We start from the raw sequence: 19,089 nt of genomic DNA on the forward strand, positions 1-19,089 counted from the left end.
AAGCGGCTAGGCAGGCCAGGGGCCCGAGCAATGCGGCCATGACCTTTATTAACAGTGGAGGCAACTTTCTATAGGAGGCTACTTTGTCCGGAAGCTTTTTGTCCTGAAGCGACTTTGTCCGAAGCTACTTTGTCCAAAGCTTATTTGTCCAAGAAACCTCCTCAGTGGATATTTGTGTTATTTTAAAAGCCACAAAATTGTGTAAGAGAAAGAGAGAGAAGTGGACGGAAGCTTAATTAAAACTTACCAATGTAAAAATTAACTTCAATTTGTAGCACCTAAACTAAATGATATATTTATTTTTCACATGTGCCCATTAATAATTTTATATGTATGTTTCATATCAATACGAAGATAATAATCAAGATGTTTATGATTCAGTTCAGTTATAACTCAATTGTAGTTGTGCAATATAATTATAGATATCATTATCAACTTAAAATGATAGCTTGTGTATTTGTGAGTAATAACATATCTTTAAAACGTTTGACTGATATTTCTTTGGATACATTCAACGAAGCCTTCCCTCTCCCTACTTTAGTTGTTTAAAATAGATATGCTGTTAATGCGCCTTTAACATTTACTTAACTTAACCCAACCGAATTTTCTTCAAATAGTTTTGTTTCTGGTCACAATTCCTATTGATTTTAAAAGATTTAAGACTATTTAGAGGCGCTTGTGGGGTGATGAAGTCGACCTCCACATTCAAATTTAGTTTTCATTCAGAAAAAAAACTTTGGGTGGGGGAGGGATAAATTTTTTTAAGGGGCGATTTCTTTTAGGATCATAGTACCTTTCCTAAAATAGCTATAAACCTTCCGAGAAACTATGAAAAGCTGCTCTGTAAAGAAGAACCCTCGGTTGACAGGCAGACACGTATCCTGTTACTTTCATGTAATGATCATATAAACGAATATCTTTTTTACACAGAAAAGCATAAAAATGAAGTTGTCTTGTGTAGTTTTATCCCTGGTGTTGGTACACACTGCTTCTGCAGGTTTCAGGTATGAAAAATATTTATTTTAGGTCAAGTAGTAGCAAAGCTTTTTGAAATAATATAATGGGCGCATTATATGGGCATACTTCCATTTTAAGACTTGAGAATTGGTTTTTGCGTTCAATGATATACCTTATCGTTCTAGTAATTCATTGTCCAAAAAAGGATATCTCTGCTTAAAAAAAAATACTTATTCTAATAAAAATATTTGAATAAAAAATACTAAGCCTTGCAAAAATATCAACTTATCTCAGATTAAAATAACAGTGTTTTTCATCGCTATATTTATTTAAGGAAAAATTTGGTCATTTCCCTTAAAGTGCTTGTTAAACAATAAAAATATCTCCCTTATCTTAAATTAAAAAAAGGGGGCGGTAGTTTTTAGTTTTTTTGTTTATTACTTTAGAGTAGGTTAGATGATATTGGTTACTGGATAGCCCCCCGGGGTTATGGCATCGCAAGTATAGGTATAGTGTCATAGGAAAATTATGTAATCCACGATGCTGTGAGTATTGGTTTAAAAAATATGACGTAACAAAAAAAATTAGCCAATGAGAGGCCGTTATTGACCAATGGCGGCATGCTTAGTGGACTCTCATTGGCTAATTTTTTTTGTTACGTCATATGTTTTAAACCACTACTCACAGCATCGTAATCCACCCCAACTTATTCATATTTTTAAAAAAAATATAGGGAGTGGAGTTCAGTGCTCAACAAGCAATTATAGAGAAAGCACATAAAAAATTGTTTTTTCCTTGTTAGATTTTGCGTTGGCTTCTTCTAGGTTTACATCAAATTTTAATCTGCTTATTTAAGTTCTCTAAAATTAATTAAAAATGGTATTATTTTGAATTATATTTGCTGTTATGTTATGCAAATTATTTTATAAAAAAATATAAATAAATCTATCTATCTATCTAACCAGCTATCTATCTATCTATCTATCTATCTATCTATCTATCTATCTATCTATCTATCAATCTATCTATCTATCTATCTATCTATCTATCTATCTATCTATCTATCTATCTATCTATCTATCTATCTATCTATCTATCTATCTATCTATCTATCTATCTATCTATCTATCTATCTATCTATCTATCTATCTATCATTAGTATTTGATTCTTTATTTGTCTTAACTATATACATAAAAAGTTAACATATGAATTATAAGAGTTATTATAACAATATTAAATAAGGACTAATCCAAGATATTCTCTTATAAAAAGTGTAAGTTCATTGTAAAGCAGAAGTAAGCAATACAAAGAAAGAAATTTTGCCGTTTAACATAAAAAGTGTACATTTAAATTAGGTCAATACTAATTCAACATAATATCTTCTCAAAATATGTCCAATTTATACAAAAAAAATAAAACTTCAGTAAGTTCCAGAAAGAAAAATAATCATCATCGAGAAGTAAAATATAATATTCATGATAAAAATATTAGGTCAATAGGTACTAATCCTTAATATAAAAATGTGTATAATGGATACACAGCTGAACTTAAAATTGTTAAGGAGGGATAAATAAGTGTGGCCTGTTAAATGAAAACTGCAGAATGCTTTAATGGCAGATCAACAAAAGCTCCACCTCAAGATTATTGTTAAGGTTGTATACTGACCCTCTATTGGATGAGGTAATTTTTCTTGAAGGTCTAAACGTCACCATATGAAAAACAGGCTTAAATTCATATGGTTAAAGTTAAGAATCACAAGAAATAATTATCCTCGGGATCATTCTTTTTTTACTACACTTTATTTATCAATACCCACCTGTAGATTTTACAGGTGAGATGAAGTTGAGGTGAAATACTTAAGTGTGTCTAAAGATTTGGTGTGTTTGTTGTAAGTGTAGAGTATAGTATATATATATTACATACGAATTTAAATAAACAAACACTTTTTAAAAATGCCCTCATTTGCAGGTAGTTATCTTTCTATACTCGAAACATGACATTTATCCCGGGTCAAATTGAAATGTTGTTAATTTTTCATATCCTAATTTATAATTTGTGTTTTTAAACAAATATTTTCTTTGAAAAGAAATAAATTCAAGTAGATTTGAATTTAATGGAAGCTTTTTTTTCAGTCTTGACTGAAAGATAAAAAATAACACAAGTGTAATTTCAATATTAACTACATTAATAATATTACTGGTGAGCGTTTTTGGGACTCCTATTAACAGCCAGCTTGAGTCGAAATTAAATTCCATATTCTGTAGAAATTCTGTGAAGTAGTTTGTTGTAAAGTTTGTGGTGACGGGACAGTCCAGAAAAAAGTGTTGTGTTGTTTCTCTCGGTGCGGGTAGATTCCGGTCCAGCTTACAAAGTGTACATTCTGGAGATTCTAGCCTAAAATTTGAGATATTAGCGTTAAAATAGTTATAATTGTTTATGGACCTAAATGCGAATTCTCGGATATTTATTGGTAAGAAGGAAAAAGTCCATACTTTTTGCCATTTCCGCTCTCTCTCTATGTCAAATTCTCTTATTTTCGCCCAGTTATACCTATTTAAGTAAGACTTACACTTTTCTATCCTCTGATCATCATTTGATAAGAAGTAACGAAAATGTTTTGACTTTACTTTTGGCTTTAAAAAAAGTGAACTGATTTTAGTTTGGGGTTTTGAAAGTTTACACCTATATAAAGCAATATTGTGCTGAACAAATCCTCGAAGTCTCAAAAATTCCATGTAATTGAAGTTGACCTTTGATTTGATGTTAAAGTTTCTATAATCTAGACATATATTATCAATATTTAACAGGTCTCCAAAACAAATTGACTTAATATCATTTTCATAGCGTACCCATGTTGTTTCTGTAAAAATTGCCCTGCTTACAATTTGTTTTTCACTATTACAAAAGAAATTATTTTTAAAAATTCTCATATCTTTTATGTTATCATGGTTTAGCCAAAATGAATTTGAAAATATTATATATGATTCAATAATTCTAGATAAAATAGGATTAATATTCTTATCTAATTTTTCATTGAAATAAAATGGATCATTTGCTTGACATCTAGTATTTTTTATTTCTAAAGCCCAAGTATCTACTATAGATAAGGATTTTTTATACATTAAAATATCTAAAGAGCGTAAAAAATCTATTACTTTTGGTATTCCTAAACCTCCATTTTCAACACTTGAAAAGATTTTAGATTTTGCAATTGGTCTACTTTGACATAAGAAGGAAATAATGAGATTTTCAATTTGCAAAATTATATCTTCAGATGGAAAGACAACTGCCCCTACATAATTCAGTAAAGGTAACATGAATCCCTTTATAATTGCAATTTTTCCAGGTGTAGTAAGGTAGAAAAGTGCCCAAAAATTTCTAACTTTTGACATTTTAGCGACAATTTTGTTCCAATTATTTTGCATATTAGACAGTTTTGAATCAAAATGTAAACCTAAAATATCAAAATCATCAACCAATTCAATACCAATTAAATCCAATTCCAGAAAAAAATCATTTGATGGCTTCCTTCCTATAATACAAATTTTGGTTTTATTTACATTAGTTCTTAAATTAGAAACTTGTGCAAAGTAGGTAAGAATTTGAAAAATAGTTTGTAAAGCAATGGCAGTTGGAGTAAATGCAACATTACAATCATCGGCAAATGCTGATTCAGGGTCTGGCTGTGTATCTGTGTCTGTCAATTTAAAAGGTATAGCTCTTGGTATTACAATTTCATTGTTAATTGATATAATAAGTAATAAAGGGGTTAGGGCAATTTTAAAAATGTTAGGACTTGGCCTATCACCTTGCATATAACCAACTTTCATGGGAAAGTTAGGTGTTATTCCAGTATCGGTCAGAATGTGGGCAAATCTATCATTCATGCATGTTAAAATCATATTTATCATATTTGGGCCAAAATTCATAAATTCCAATACATCTCTTAAATATCCATGTCCAATACAGTCAAAGGCTGAGTGAAAGTCAATTAAAGCAATTGCTAGAGACGAGTTGGAAGCTAAAGTTTTAGAAATTAGTTCATAAATTTGAATCAAATTTTCCTGAATAGTGTATTTAGAAGAATAGGCTTTTTGAGATCTGATATTTATTTTATCAATTACTTTTTTTAACCTATTGTCAATAACCCCAGAGAAAATTTTGTACACAGTAGACAAACAAAAAATTGTTCTCCAAGATTTAATTTTTGAAAGGTCAGAATTTTTTTTGGCTATAAGTCTAATTTTACCACATCTTAGCATGCCTCTTAACTGTTTTTTATTAATCATTTCTTTAAAGCCTCTCAGTAAAGGTAAGCTTAAAATGTCCCAAAACTTAACCAACATTCTATAAGGAATACCATCTGGTCCTACACTAGAATTTAAATTAGCTGAACAAAGTGACTCTTTTAATTCATTAATAGTAATGTCTGCCTCTAATTTTTCTCTATCTGTGTTATTTAATTTATGTTCTAATATTTTTGGGTGATTTACATTATTGCCCAAAAAATCAAAGAGAGAAGAATTGGAAATAAAGGCTGTGCCAAATTTATTTTTAAAGTGGTTTGTTAAAAACTCATTCCTTTCATTCTCACATGTAAAAGATTCACCTAAGTCATTCTTAATTTGTGAGATAGAGTCAGCTTTTTTTGAATTTTTTAGCAAACTACTAAATGTTTTTGAGGCCTTTTCTGCATTTAAAATCTATCTATCTATCTATCTATCTATCTATCTATCTATCTATCTATCTATCTATCTATCTATCTATCTATCTATCTATCTATCTATCTATCTATCTATCTATCTATCTATCTATCTATCTATCTATCTATCTATCTATCTATCTATCTATCTATCTATCTATCTATCTATCTATCTATCTATCTATCTATCTATCTATCTATCTATCTATCTATCTATCTATCTATCTATCTATCTATCTATCTATCTATCTATCTATCTATCTATCTATCTATCTATCTATCTATCTATCTATATATCTATCTATCTACCTATTTAGATGTACATTTGGAGATTGGATGTGTACCGCTGGCTGTGTCATGCTGGGACAAACTTCAGGTGAATAACTTTTATTTTTTTTATATTGTTTGTATCCAATTATTTATTGCATTGTAACATGTGTGTAACAGTGTTGCTTCTAATAGGTACTTTTAATATTTACAACTATTTTGGTGGAGTGTACCAAGATATATCGCCCCTATAAAAAATGTCTTCCCCCCCCCCCTTATTTTTTTTACTTTAGATATATTGATCATTTCTTTTTTAAATGTACTTTTATTGGTATAATATATGATAATAACAAAAAGAAGAAAGAACTGATTAACCTTAATTTATTTTTTTCAAAGAAAGCTTATTAGGAATTATGAAATTATGAATATCCTATTTTAGTGAAAATTGAAACAAAAACCTATTCAAACTAGAATAATAGTATGTTTTGAATAATGAATTATTGAAAATTAAAAGTTTTTATTCTAAAATTTCTTTTACATCAATTCATAAAAAAATGAATAAATTATTAAAGGTTTCAACTGTGTCATAGTGAATGAGTTTTCCCCCTTTTTCTGTTAAATTACCTTAATGTCTTTTACTTTTTTATTACCAGCCAATAGAACACTACATCAACTTAATTAACTTCTAAATTTTGGATGGTAATTTGCAGGGCTCGGCAGCCTCAGCTATCTCAGCCGTGCGGTTTGCAGAAGTCTCATTTATCAGCCGCAAAACTTTGAAAGTAATGAACCTCCTTCACAGCCACAAAGTGTCCATTCACCCACGGGGCTTCCAACAGCAGCCAACCCTAACGTTAGTCACATTTAGTAACAGTCACCATTTACTCCAGCCGCGACTTCTGTAAGCCACAGCCACCATCAGCCGCAGTCGCATATTTCTATTCAGCCGTAGACATCATCTTTTCCATATCTACTTAGGTGTTTGTGATGAAAATTGGACCTGTCATTGCTCTGAGAGAAGTATCAGTGTGAAGGACTTCAGAGCTCTTCTGCCTAGCAGATGCAATCTGGGAGATGACTTCTGCAAGGTATAAAATACCCATGGATCTGTAGGGATAAGACAATGGCCGATTGATGCATATCCCCAATGATCATGCGCAAAATTATCCTTTCTGTAGAGTACAATTAACTGATGAAACGTTTGGACACTCAACCAAATGATCCAATCAATAAAAATTTAAAAATAGTCCTCAAAGGATAAGAACTTTATTATAACACTTTTTGGACTAGTGTAAAAAATAGCCCATTGCCCTCTCCCTCCTGTATAATACTTTAAATAACACAGGCAATCATGTTTTTCAAACTAAATTACAAATAAATTAATGATAATTTACAAAAAAATTTTCTAAATTTATTTTAACACTTTATTAACTTTTATACATTTATAATTTAATCAATATTTTTCTAGGGAACTTGCCAAGCTATGGGCCGTCATTCTGGTGTTTGTGACAGGTTAGATCATATTATTGAATTAGGAAACCTTAATTGGTGGGGTAGGAGTATTTTTGTTTGGGTGGTTGTCGTTTCTTCCATTCAAGTCCAAAGCCTAAATCTTGTCCTGAACCTATCTATCCCTAAAGTTGGCTGTGTAGCCTAGGATGACCACCACTTCACACGAGGTTACCGACAAACCGGCCAAACTGTCCCAGTTTTGAGCAAGACGATTCCTGTGACGTCATATAAAAAGGGAAGGGAGGAAGAAAATCTCTTCCCTTTTCTTCCATCTCTTTTGAAGAGATTTTCTTCCCCCCTTCCCTTTTTCTTTCCCGAAACGTATATGACGTAACTGGAATCGTCTTGCTCAAAACTGGGACAGTTTGAGGTATCTGTCCTTAAAAAAATTGTGGAAAGGTCGATTAGCTGTTTATCAGATCTTAGTGAACATGGACAAAAATACATCCTCTTAGATTATGACCGGGGTGAAACAAACCACAAAAAAAACCTTCTTTATGTTTTAGAATGAAATCCTTCCCTCAGAAACCATACTTGAAAGTCTGTATTTGAATTGAACACCTACAATTTATAACTTTTAGTACCATAAAAGATTGTTTTTGTACTTTGGGAGTATAATGAGGAGAAGACAAGGGTATAAAGGTAATATACAATGGCCGAAAAATTTATATTAATACCCAATGATGATACACAAAATTACTCTTTATGCAGATTACAATTAGTAGTTGTAACGTTTGGACACTCCACTAAATGAACCAATCAATCAAATTTAATAAAAGTCCCCAAAATTGTTAAGCAAACAAATAAGAAAACGTTATTATAAAACTTTATGTCATAGTGTAATAGACAGCCTAATGTCCCCTCTCTCCATTGGGATGTATAATTAAATTTAAAATACAATAAAATATTTTTTAAGAGAAATTTTAGGTCATTATTAATTTTTGTTAAAATTCCTTTTTTGAGATCAATATGAATAGCTCTTTTAAATAATTTTCTTTTGACAAGAATTTCAGTTGAACGATAAATTACATTTTAACCATTTTAACGATAACGACAACTTTCAAAGGTGGCTTATTAACAGGAAATACTATCATAGTTTATCAACAAAATGTATGCAATTTATGACTATTTTTAATAAATACCGAAAAAATCATATTTCTTCTTATAACACAAAACAAAAACATTTTACCACCCCTTTTGAATTTATCTTAAAAATCTTCAAATAAATTTATAGATGTATCCTTGAAATTAGTCGTTAATCTAATGTATGTTTTAACGTTATTGATTAAGATAGAGTTGCTTTACATTCAAAAAGACAAATGTTAAAGTCACCCTATGTAAATGGAAAATTTTAAAAAAGAAAATGAATTTTTGTTTTAGTATAAATTAAATATTTTTATGTAAATGTGTTTCATAAGAAACGAGGCAGCACATTTTATTTTTGATGTCTTTACGTCTTAGATCTATGTCGTTATAACAGATAGGTGTCTAAGACCATTAAGCATCTACTATGAAGATAAAATGCGCATTTTTTGAAAATTTCCAATGCCTAATTTCTCTATTAATCTGGAAAATGTATAAAAATTCCATTTTTTGTGGTAGATTTTCTGCTTTATAACTCAAGCAGAAAAACTGTTTGTTTGGCTGTTCTTGACATTATAGTAAATTGTTTAAGCTTCGCTACCCATAATTTTGGCCAAACTTGTTAGTCTATTGTTATATAAAATAAAATGTAAGTGCTAAAATACAAATGTAATTAAATTTTTCTAAAAGCAGAAAGCAAGTTTTGTCGAGTTTTATTTGATTTTAATTTTTATCTTACTGTTTTAAAAAGTATTAAAGGATATGGAAATGGGCGATAAATTGAAGTACGCTCCTTATTATGATAAACAAAATTAACCCTTATATGGATTACATGGAATTGTAGTTGGGAAATTTTGGACACTGCCAATTAATCAATATTCAAAATATTCTTCAAAGTTTAAAGCCAAGTATTGAAGGAGCGTGTTTGTAAAATTATGGGTAGCAGTTCAATTTCACGTCCAATGTCTCCTCCCTCCTTGCTATAGTTACATATGCTAAAGTTTCTAGTTAGATATTTTTTGATGAAACAAAACTCAGTTCCTGATTTATTTATTTATCTAATTATATGTTATGTAACAAAAGGTTGCGTGATTTGGAATTTTTTAAATTGGTTCATCTTGTTTCTTTTTTCTTATTTATTTCTTTCTTTTATACCACTAATCAATCCACTTATCATCTACTAGCGGCTACGCACCTAGAAGCCTCTAGAGGCACTTATGGGGGGGGGGGGGAAGTAATCCCCCCCCAATTTTCAATAATATTTTTTAAAAGAAAAATAAAACCTTAAAATTTGGTGGGGGTAATTTTTCTTGGGGTGATTTCTCTTTAGAGGATGGAGATTCCCTCCACCGAAATAGTTATAAAGCTTTGAAGCAACAATAACAAGCTTCACTGTAAAGGAGAACCATATATGTTCAATGGTTAGCGAGATCCTTTGCTACAAACCAAAAAGTCCTACTTATTCATATAATAGGATTGAATTATCCCTTTTGAATCCTTGTTTATTAACCCTTTACTCTAGGTATGGTTGCACTTGTTCTGACAAGTTCCTCTCCCCTACTGAATTCCTTCTCTGTGCTGCTGAATCTACCTGTAGAACTCATTGTCAGGTATTATATTATCTATCTATTTATATATATTCCTACATCTACATGTAGAACTCATTGCCAGGTATTGCATTATCATACATTTATCTATCTATCTATTCCTCTCCCCAACTGAATTCCTTTTCTGTGCAGTTGATTCTACCTGTAAAACTCATTGTCAGGTATTATATTATCTATCTATCTATATATATATTTCTATCTATCTATCTATCTATTCTACTCCCCTATTAAGTGCATAATGTCTGTCTAATTACATACAATTAACCAATCTATACAATATACTAACCATCATTCCAACCAACAATTAATCAATCCATTGTTCCATTTATGGGTCAATCTATTAATCCAATTATCTATTAACTTTCAATAATGTGGTTTATTCGTTCTACCTTTTCTTTTAAAGCTTCTAGGTTCTTTTTAATACAATAAAGTGCTAATTTTAACTAAAGTTGTTAAATCTTATATTAATTGGTTATTTATTTTATTAAGGCCCAAGGACACGCAACTGGAGTATGCCTTGGCTGGTCCTGTGAATGTAAGAGCTCCAATGCTGAAGCCTCCCAAGCTCTTTCTGAACTTATGTCCGGATTAGACCAGTAAAATTGGCCATTAAATGGCAGGTGTCAAACACAAATGAGTCCTACAATATAAATGACCAATGATAGGCCAGTATGCATTGTAATTGACCAATGGTAAACTGTTTACTGGCCCATCATTGGCCATTTTTACTGCATGACGTAATTTTTATATTAGACACTATAAGCTGACTGCTTTTTTCAATTTATTTATCAATCAAATGAACATCAAATCTAAATTTAATTTAAAAACTTGTTTTAATATCACATATGTTGATTTTCTTGTAAGAGTCTGAAAAATGTAATTTAAAAATTAATAAAACCTAATTTTAATCTATTTGTTATTATTTCAAATATGCAAAAGAAAAGTTATGTACATAAAAAAAGATTTGTATAATTCAATTAAATTTAATTTTATTTATTATATCTTTGGAAATGTAGGTTTTCTAAAATTTGGTTTAATTTCCTAGTTTATGTGAATTTTTAAAATTTTTGTTTAAGCCTAAAAATGAAAAAGAGGTGTATAATTTAAGATCTGTTCGATTTTGATTGTTATAATTCCAGGCGAACCAAGAGGTTCATTAAATTAATGTAAAATTGTCTCTGGAATCAAGTGTCTACTATTAAACTTTTTAATTGTTAAAAGTAACATTTTCACTTGATTTGCATCAATGTAAGTGTTTTTACATTTTCATTTCTGTTGGTAGAGAGTCATAATATCAAAAACGAACGTTTGCCACCACAAAGTACAGGAGATCGGCAGGCAAAAAACGCCTAAATTTTTTTTTTCCAGAGTAAGATATTTGTAGATACATATAAAATGAAAATTTTTATAAAGTTTAGATTTAATTAATATAAAATAATATTAATAATATAGATTTTATGCCAATTTAAATTGAGCAGGATACTTCAGTCACCAGGTACTTATTATGCCACACTGTTAAAAATAATTTTTTTATTTAGTATCAATTGTTACTCTGGAGAGTATTGGAACCGTAAGTACGCTACAACTATATCCTTATACTAAAGTAACAGGATGTTTGTCTGTTTGTCTGTCTGTGTGTCTGTCTGTGTGTACCGAAGGATCTTGCTAACCGCTGAACCGATCGGGTTTTCCTTAACAGGGTAGATTCTCATATGTCCTGGGAAGGTTTTTAACTAATTTGGGGGAGGGTACTACCACCCTCCCAAAAGAAATGACAAAAAAATTGAAAATTTTCTTAAAATCTGGGAGACTTCAACGTCAAATAAGGTGGTATCATACATTAAAAATTAACTTTAACAAACAAAAACATTTAAAGTGCCACTAGAGGCCTCTAGGGGCGTAGCCGCTAGTAATTAATATATAACACTATGTAATACTATATAACACAATAATTATTACTATACAGAACCCATACATTTTTTTAGTATCGATTGATAGGCTCTAGAATACTGGAAAATACGCTGTAGAAATGTTTTTTAATTTAGTACTATTTCATACGCTGTAGAGTATCAGACAATACGCAAGAGAATGGTTTATTAAAATAGTAACTATTCATACCTTCTAGGGTATGAATCTGTACTGTAAAGAATAATTGAAACAGACACCATTCGTGCACACCTCTCATGGAAGTGTTTCTGCTTGGTCGTTTTAGACAAAGATGAAATGTTACTATTTATGCTCAGATTTATAGTTTTGATTTTTGTAATTATGACTGACCATAGTTTTTATTTTTAAGGATCATGTTTAGTCCTAAACATCTTTAAAGTCATTTTTTTTACTAAATTTACATTTAAATTAATGTTTTATCGCTCTGCTTGGTATGTTTGTTGATATAACAAAATGTATATGTACATATAATAATCATATATTATAAACTGATCTTTCATCCAAAGTAAAACAGTTTCATACTCTACAGAGTATCAAAAATTATGATAGAGGGTATCAAAAATTGCGAAGGAGAGTATTAAAAACTTACTTCTACCGTATTGAATATTATTCCAAAGAGCGTATTGGATAATACTATACAGACAAATACATTATTTAGTACTACATGTTACTCCATAGAACACTAAGTATTACTCAATACAGTATTGGAATCTTCCTTTTATTGTAATAAGGTTTTTTTCCTATAATGTACGGATTGATACTATACATTAATGTGAAGAATATATAGTATTATCTGATGCTAAAAAAAAAAATATTTTTAACAGTGCAGGTCTACCTCTCAACGGCCAATGTGGGGTCAAAAGTGCTTTGGTAAGCCTATTACCAATGTTGATTTTGTTTGCAGAAAAAAAGGCATAAAGAATGAGATTTAGTATTTAGTATGCAACTTTAGATATATGAACCTGGATTTGATTGGCTGATGTAGTCGCCAGGATGAAAGGATACAAAATTTCACTACAAGTTAAATATTCGTGCTATTTTGGGGTGGAGGGGTTGGGGATGATGGCACAAGACATCACCCCCCCCCCCCCCCACCTACGGAATAGGTTAATTACTTTGTAACATAAGGTTAATGCACGTAGAATTTACGTTTTGAATACCCTTATAGTTATTTCTCGCATCGTATTATAAACGGCTTTCCGCGGATATAGAATGTACAATTATGAGATTAAAACTAGTTTTTTAGCCCCGAGGTGCCGGCTAAAAAACTAGTTTTAATCTAATGATTGTACATTTTTATATTCGTAGAAAGCTGGATATAATACGATGCTAGACATAGTTTTTTCGTATGGATGAGAACCGGTTCCTATCCACCGGATTCGAAAAAATACGAGAAAACGTATTATTATTTTTAAAATATTGTATAAGGTCTAACTCTAAAATGACAACATCCATAAAAAAGAAGTCAAATTTATTTCAAGTGTTAAGCGATTAAGATAAATAATTCAAATAATTCGTAAAAAAAATAATTATTATGTTCAAATAGAAGAACGGACTCTTTTTATACTTACGGAGTTGCTACTCTTTCTAAACTTTTTTAGTAATTAACATGTCAGGTTGAAATCAATATGACTATTCTTTCAAAACTTAATAAGGATTATAGAAATATTCGTTAGTGGACTTGCAAATCTGTTTCTTATGAGTAGAAAAGCTTTGCAATAAAGTCTTAAAATACACGTTTTCTTACTATAACAAGAACATTTCTACAATATGTAGCGCAACACCAAAAATAAACATATTAAGTTTAAAAGAAAATTATTTCATAACCCATTTGTAAAACAATAATTATTAAGTAAATAAAAAGCATAACTTTTAAAAATATAATGGCACCGTAATATGCAATAGTTAATTTTTTGGATCTACTGCAGTTCACGGTAAAATATTACTGGTAACGCAATTTTCCAAAAAATCTATGAATTTTAAAGGCTGCTAGCTGCCAAATGGCTGAGTGTACAGATCATACCCGCACACCATTTTAAGCGGCATAAGAAGGCCTACAAATAATCTAAAATAGTCAAGATCCAATGATGCACAGGGAAAGCTTCACTGAAGAAAAAACGCGTAAAACAGGTCTTTTTCGCGCATTTCTCTGCACTGCGAGATAATTATGCATTATTGAGTTATGGCTATTTCAGATTATTTATAGGCCTTCTTATGCCGCTTAAAACAGTGTGCAGGCATGATCTGTACGTTCAGCCGTTTGGCAGCTAGCAGTCTTTAAAATTCATAGATTTTTGGAAAATTGCGTTACAAGCTATATTTTACCGTGAACTGCAGTAGATCCAATTTTTTTCTTTAAAAATGTTTGTTTTTGTTTGTCTGTAAGTGGTGGGTAACTGCACAAAACTGTATTCTTGATGAAATCTAATTTAAGTTTAGTTTAACCGTTTTAGTTACACATACAGGCATACTCTAATTATGGTAACCACGGGATTGAACCCACACGGGATTGAACCCAACGGGATTGAACCCACGGAATTGAACCCACACGGGATTGAACCCAACGGGATTGAACCCACACGGGATTGAACCCACGGGATTGAACCCATGGAATTGAACCCGCACGGGATTGAACCCAATGGAATTGAACCCACAAAGGTGTAGGTTTCCCCCAATTTTTTTTCTTCAATTTTTTTGGGGGTTTAAGTCTCCTCTTCCAATTTTTTTTTCTTAAATATTTGGGTGGTGTAAGTCTTCCCCCAAATTATTTATTTTTTCTTTTTTAATTTTTTGGGGGTTGTAAGTCTCCCCCTCCATTTTTTTGTTCAATTTTTTTTGGCGGATTTAAGTCTCTGCACCCAATTTTTTTTTTTTTTGTGGGGGGGGGGGGGGTGTAAGTCTCCCCCTCCAAATTTTTAATTTTTTAAAAATTTTTTGAGGGGTTTAAACTCCCCTCCCAAATTATGTTTTTCTTGATTTTTTGGGGGTTGAGAAAAAAAATTTGGTGGGGGAGGCTCTCAACCCCCAAAAATTTAAGAAAAAAAAATTGGAAGAGGAGACTTAAACCCCCAAAAAAAATTGAAGAAAAAAAATTGGGGGAAACCTACACCTTTGTGGGTTCAATCCCATTGGGTTCAATCCCGTGCGGGTTCAATTCCGTGGGTTCAATCCCGTGGGTTCAATCCCGTGTGGGTTCAATCCCGTTGGGTTCAATCCCATTGGGTTCAATCCCGTGCGGGTTCAATTCCGTGGGTTCAATCCCGTTGGGTTCAATCCCGTTTGGGTTCAATCCCGATGGAACCTCTAATTATATATTCACATCGACATTTGTTATTGTTTATGAAGATATTTTATAAGACCAATATGTTTTGGTTGATTTATTTTACTGAAAGGAAAATATTTTAATAACACAATAATATTTTTTAGCTTTAGGACACAGAGATTTTTTTCACGTTTTATGGGAATAAAAGAAATGATGTAAAAAGCATGTTGCTTGGGTAAGCCAAATATTTTTAAACTTAAACCACTTGACCCGTTTTATCATCTTGAGATATAGCCCCCTCCCTCCCCCCAATTTGTTTCCTCAGATTTCTTCTGGGGAGTACGCCCCTATCTTCTAGTGGATCTCTACTAAAATTGGAGAGAAAATAGATTAGAACTACCCCAAGACTTAACTGTGAAATTTAAATACCTGAATTCAACAAAGGGCATGTGTGAAGCTTACCTTTGATAAAGAACCTAATTGGCTTAGTAAACAGCGTAATTATTTTCTACGGGAAAAAAAGCTTTCTACATTATATAAAAGGGTAATGCTAAACAATTTTGTGAGGTAAGCAAAAATGTGTGCAAAATTGTAATTTGGGGAAGTCGTTCATGGTTTTCTAGAGATCACACTCTCTGACTCACACCCTCTGACAAATGTCTGCTTAGTTTAGTACTCTAGTCGGACTTTTAGCTGAAAGCTCCTTGTTGAGCTGAGAAACCCCCCTTCTTTATTTTAAATAAAAATAAAGAGCGTTATTTTCTTTTGTTTGTTTATTACCTAAGGCCAGTATAAGATTTAGTACTTGGTAACCCTACGGGGTTAGGTTCCCACAAGCAGGGGTTAGGGATAAAAATACTACACATTTTACAATTCTCAATTTATTTTTGACAAAGTTTAGTGCTTGATACCAACTTTGAGGAAAAACACCTTGCAGTCATTTCAATTACTTTGTTAATGTCTAAAGAAAAGTTAAAAAAAATAAATCAATGATTATTAACAAAGTGTTCCTTGCTTGAAAACTTAAAAAATGATATTAAAATTTTCCTTATTATCTCTATTTTTAAATTTAATTAATTTTAGAAAAATAATCGACGTCATACTATTAAAATAATTTTTTTTCTAAAAAATAAAAATTAAGATTTGCCTCTTTGAATCAATATGAGTAAAAACTTAAATAACGTTTTTTCCTGTATGGCCTAAAACCTATTGATATAAATTAAATTTCTAAGAATAATAAAATAAAAATCATAATATTAATACCAGTTAGCCCGGGCTAACGATTATCCTTTATCATTAAATTAAGAATGTTGAAATTGTCATATATATTTCAAACATGGCATATTGATTCCTGTAATTAAGGTACAATTATCAAAGAATATCCACTCTATGACCATTATCAGAAAATAAGTATGTTCAGTATGTACCAAAATTCCTGAATCTATATTTGGGGTGAAAGCATAATTTTTCTCGTATTCATTTGAATCCGGTGGATAGGAACCGGTTCTCATGAATACGAAAAAACTATGTCTAGCATCGTATTATATCCAGTTTTCTACGAATATAGAAATGTACAATCATAAGATTAAACCACGGGGCTAAAAAACTAGTTTTAATCTTATAATTGTACATTCTATATCCGCGGAAAGCCGTTTATAATACGATACGAGAAATAACTATTCTCGTATTCATTCGAATCCGGTGGATAGGAACCGGTTCTCATCCATACGAAAAAACTTCGGCACCTTCGGCACCTCGGGGCTAAAAAAATGGTTTTAATCTTATGATTGTACATTTTTATATTCGTAGAAAACTGCATGTAATACGATGCTATACATAGTTTTTTCGTATGGATGAGAACCGGTTCCTATCCACCGGATTCGAATGAATACGAGAAAAATTATATATTCTATATATTCTATAAAGCCGTTTATAATACGTTGAGAGAAATAACTATTCCATTTTCCTGTCCCTATACCCTCTAGCTCGCAAGGAAAGCAAAGGGGTTACTTACTTATTCATTTAAATTAAATTAGGCTAAAAAGTAAAAGTGCAAAGATCAGCAATTTTTGGACGATTTTTCTCATAAAGACTTTCTATCATATTCTATATTTCGATATTAGTTAGATGTGCAAATAGTCTGCTGCGTTTTAGGAATCTAAAATAATGTTAATATTTGTAAATAAAAGCAAACAAGGATGACAACATGCATAAAAGCGAAGTTCGGAAACGGTATGACAGACGAAAATCAACTTTTGTAGAGTGTCAGAACTGAATATACAAAATATAAATAAATAAGTTTTGACAAAGTTATACGTAAATTTGTTGCAAAACTTCAAAAATGCAGAATACTGTTTAAGGACATATTGACATTTTTAGGACTTGATTATAGAGTTGCTTCGCTTATTCACAAAAATTTGATTAAATAATCCGTAAAGGTGGTAGCTCCCTTGCTGATGGGCTATTAAGCCCTAAAAAAATAAAGTATATATAATCAGCCAGCCCCTTCACTGGTTGGAGGTGCATTTCGTCAGGCCAGAGGAAGTCGCGGCTTGTAGGAAATATATGTTATTATTATTATTATTATTATCATTATTATAATATTGTACCTTATTGTAATAGGAATCAGTACTCCAAAAATTTAGATCAATCGGAAGATTGGATCACATAAATTTTTTTGTTAAAATAGTTAAAAATCAAAATTATAGAGTTGCTACGATTTCTTAATCATACCTAACTACTACAGGAATCACCATGCAAAGTTTGAAATTGATAGAACAATTCTAAGATGCCTAAATTAACAAAATAATCTTAGGATGGGGGAATCGTCATTTTATCCCGCTTCAAGTTTCACTTATTAGGGAACATGAAAATTGGTGTAAGATCCAAGTAATAATACACCCATTTGGACAACAAATCTTATAATTTTACTTTTTACATAATTTAGCTCTACCAAAACTCTTTACTATATTTACGGATCTAACTGTGCTATCTTATCATAATTTTAGAAAGTGTAATCCATCCATGCCTTTAGTTTGTAGTGATTCATTTAACAAACTAAATGTGAAAAATTGTAACCTTCGTAAATTGAAAAAATATAATTGAAAATTGAAAAATTATGTTAATATCAGGGAGGGAGGGTACAATGGATTGTGAATTTAGGATTACATTAATACCCCAAAGTTTTATAACCACGTTATCAATTCATCGTCCATTGTCTCATCCGTTAAGATATCTTATTAACCCTTACAGATCGGACCCCAATTCCCACCTTAATAGATCGGGGGGGGGGGGGGGGGGGGGCTCAAAGAGCCCTCCCCTCTATCTCGGCTCCTGGTACAGATAAAGACGTAACATTTTTTTCTGGTGGTTCATGTGTATTTTTAAAGAAAATTACTTTTTCTAGTCATAGCAGTCATAGCCAGCCGCTAAATTTTAAAACAGCTGTAGAGCGGCTAATTTTTGCAGCTAGGATGACCAAATTTTAGGACGAACTTTTATTTTTCATAACAAAAAAATTACTTTTTCTGATCATCGCCGAAAAACGGCAAAAAACGGAAACCACCATTTTCGGCGGTTACGGCGGTAAAACGGCGGTTGGCGGCGCAAATTAATATTTTTATCTGTTTATTATTGCTCAAGGATTTACCAAAAAAAATTATAGGTCTCTAGCTGTAATAGAAGCCACGATATTCATGATATATGTCTGTATTAAAAGCCGGACAAAATCGGTCATAAAGTCGGTCAGGGA

General features: G+C 31.3%; 1 protein-coding gene across 1 annotated transcript; it reads left to right on the forward strand.

Annotated features, from left to right (window-relative positions):
• The first annotated feature begins 925 nt into the window (after positions 1–925).
• On the forward strand, positions 926–11,037 carry LOC145328321 (uncharacterized). The gene is made up of 6 exons (XM_080171950.1): positions 926–1,004; positions 5,978–6,036; positions 6,906–7,015; positions 7,396–7,439; positions 10,045–10,132; positions 10,619–11,037. Exons 1-6 carry the CDS (start codon positions 943–945, stop codon positions 10,727–10,729), a joined length of 474 nt encoding a protein of 157 aa, XP_080028076.1. The 5' UTR covers positions 926–942; the 3' UTR covers positions 10,730–11,037.
• The last annotated feature ends 8,052 nt before the right edge of the window (positions 11,038–19,089 follow it).

The sequence above is a fragment of the Acartia tonsa genome, chromosome 9 (genome assembly GCF_053477335.1).
Source record: "Acartia tonsa isolate MP-2025a chromosome 9, ASM5347733v1, whole genome shotgun sequence".
In the NCBI taxonomy this organism is placed as follows: Eukaryota; Metazoa; Arthropoda; class Copepoda; order Calanoida; family Acartiidae; genus Acartia; species Acartia tonsa.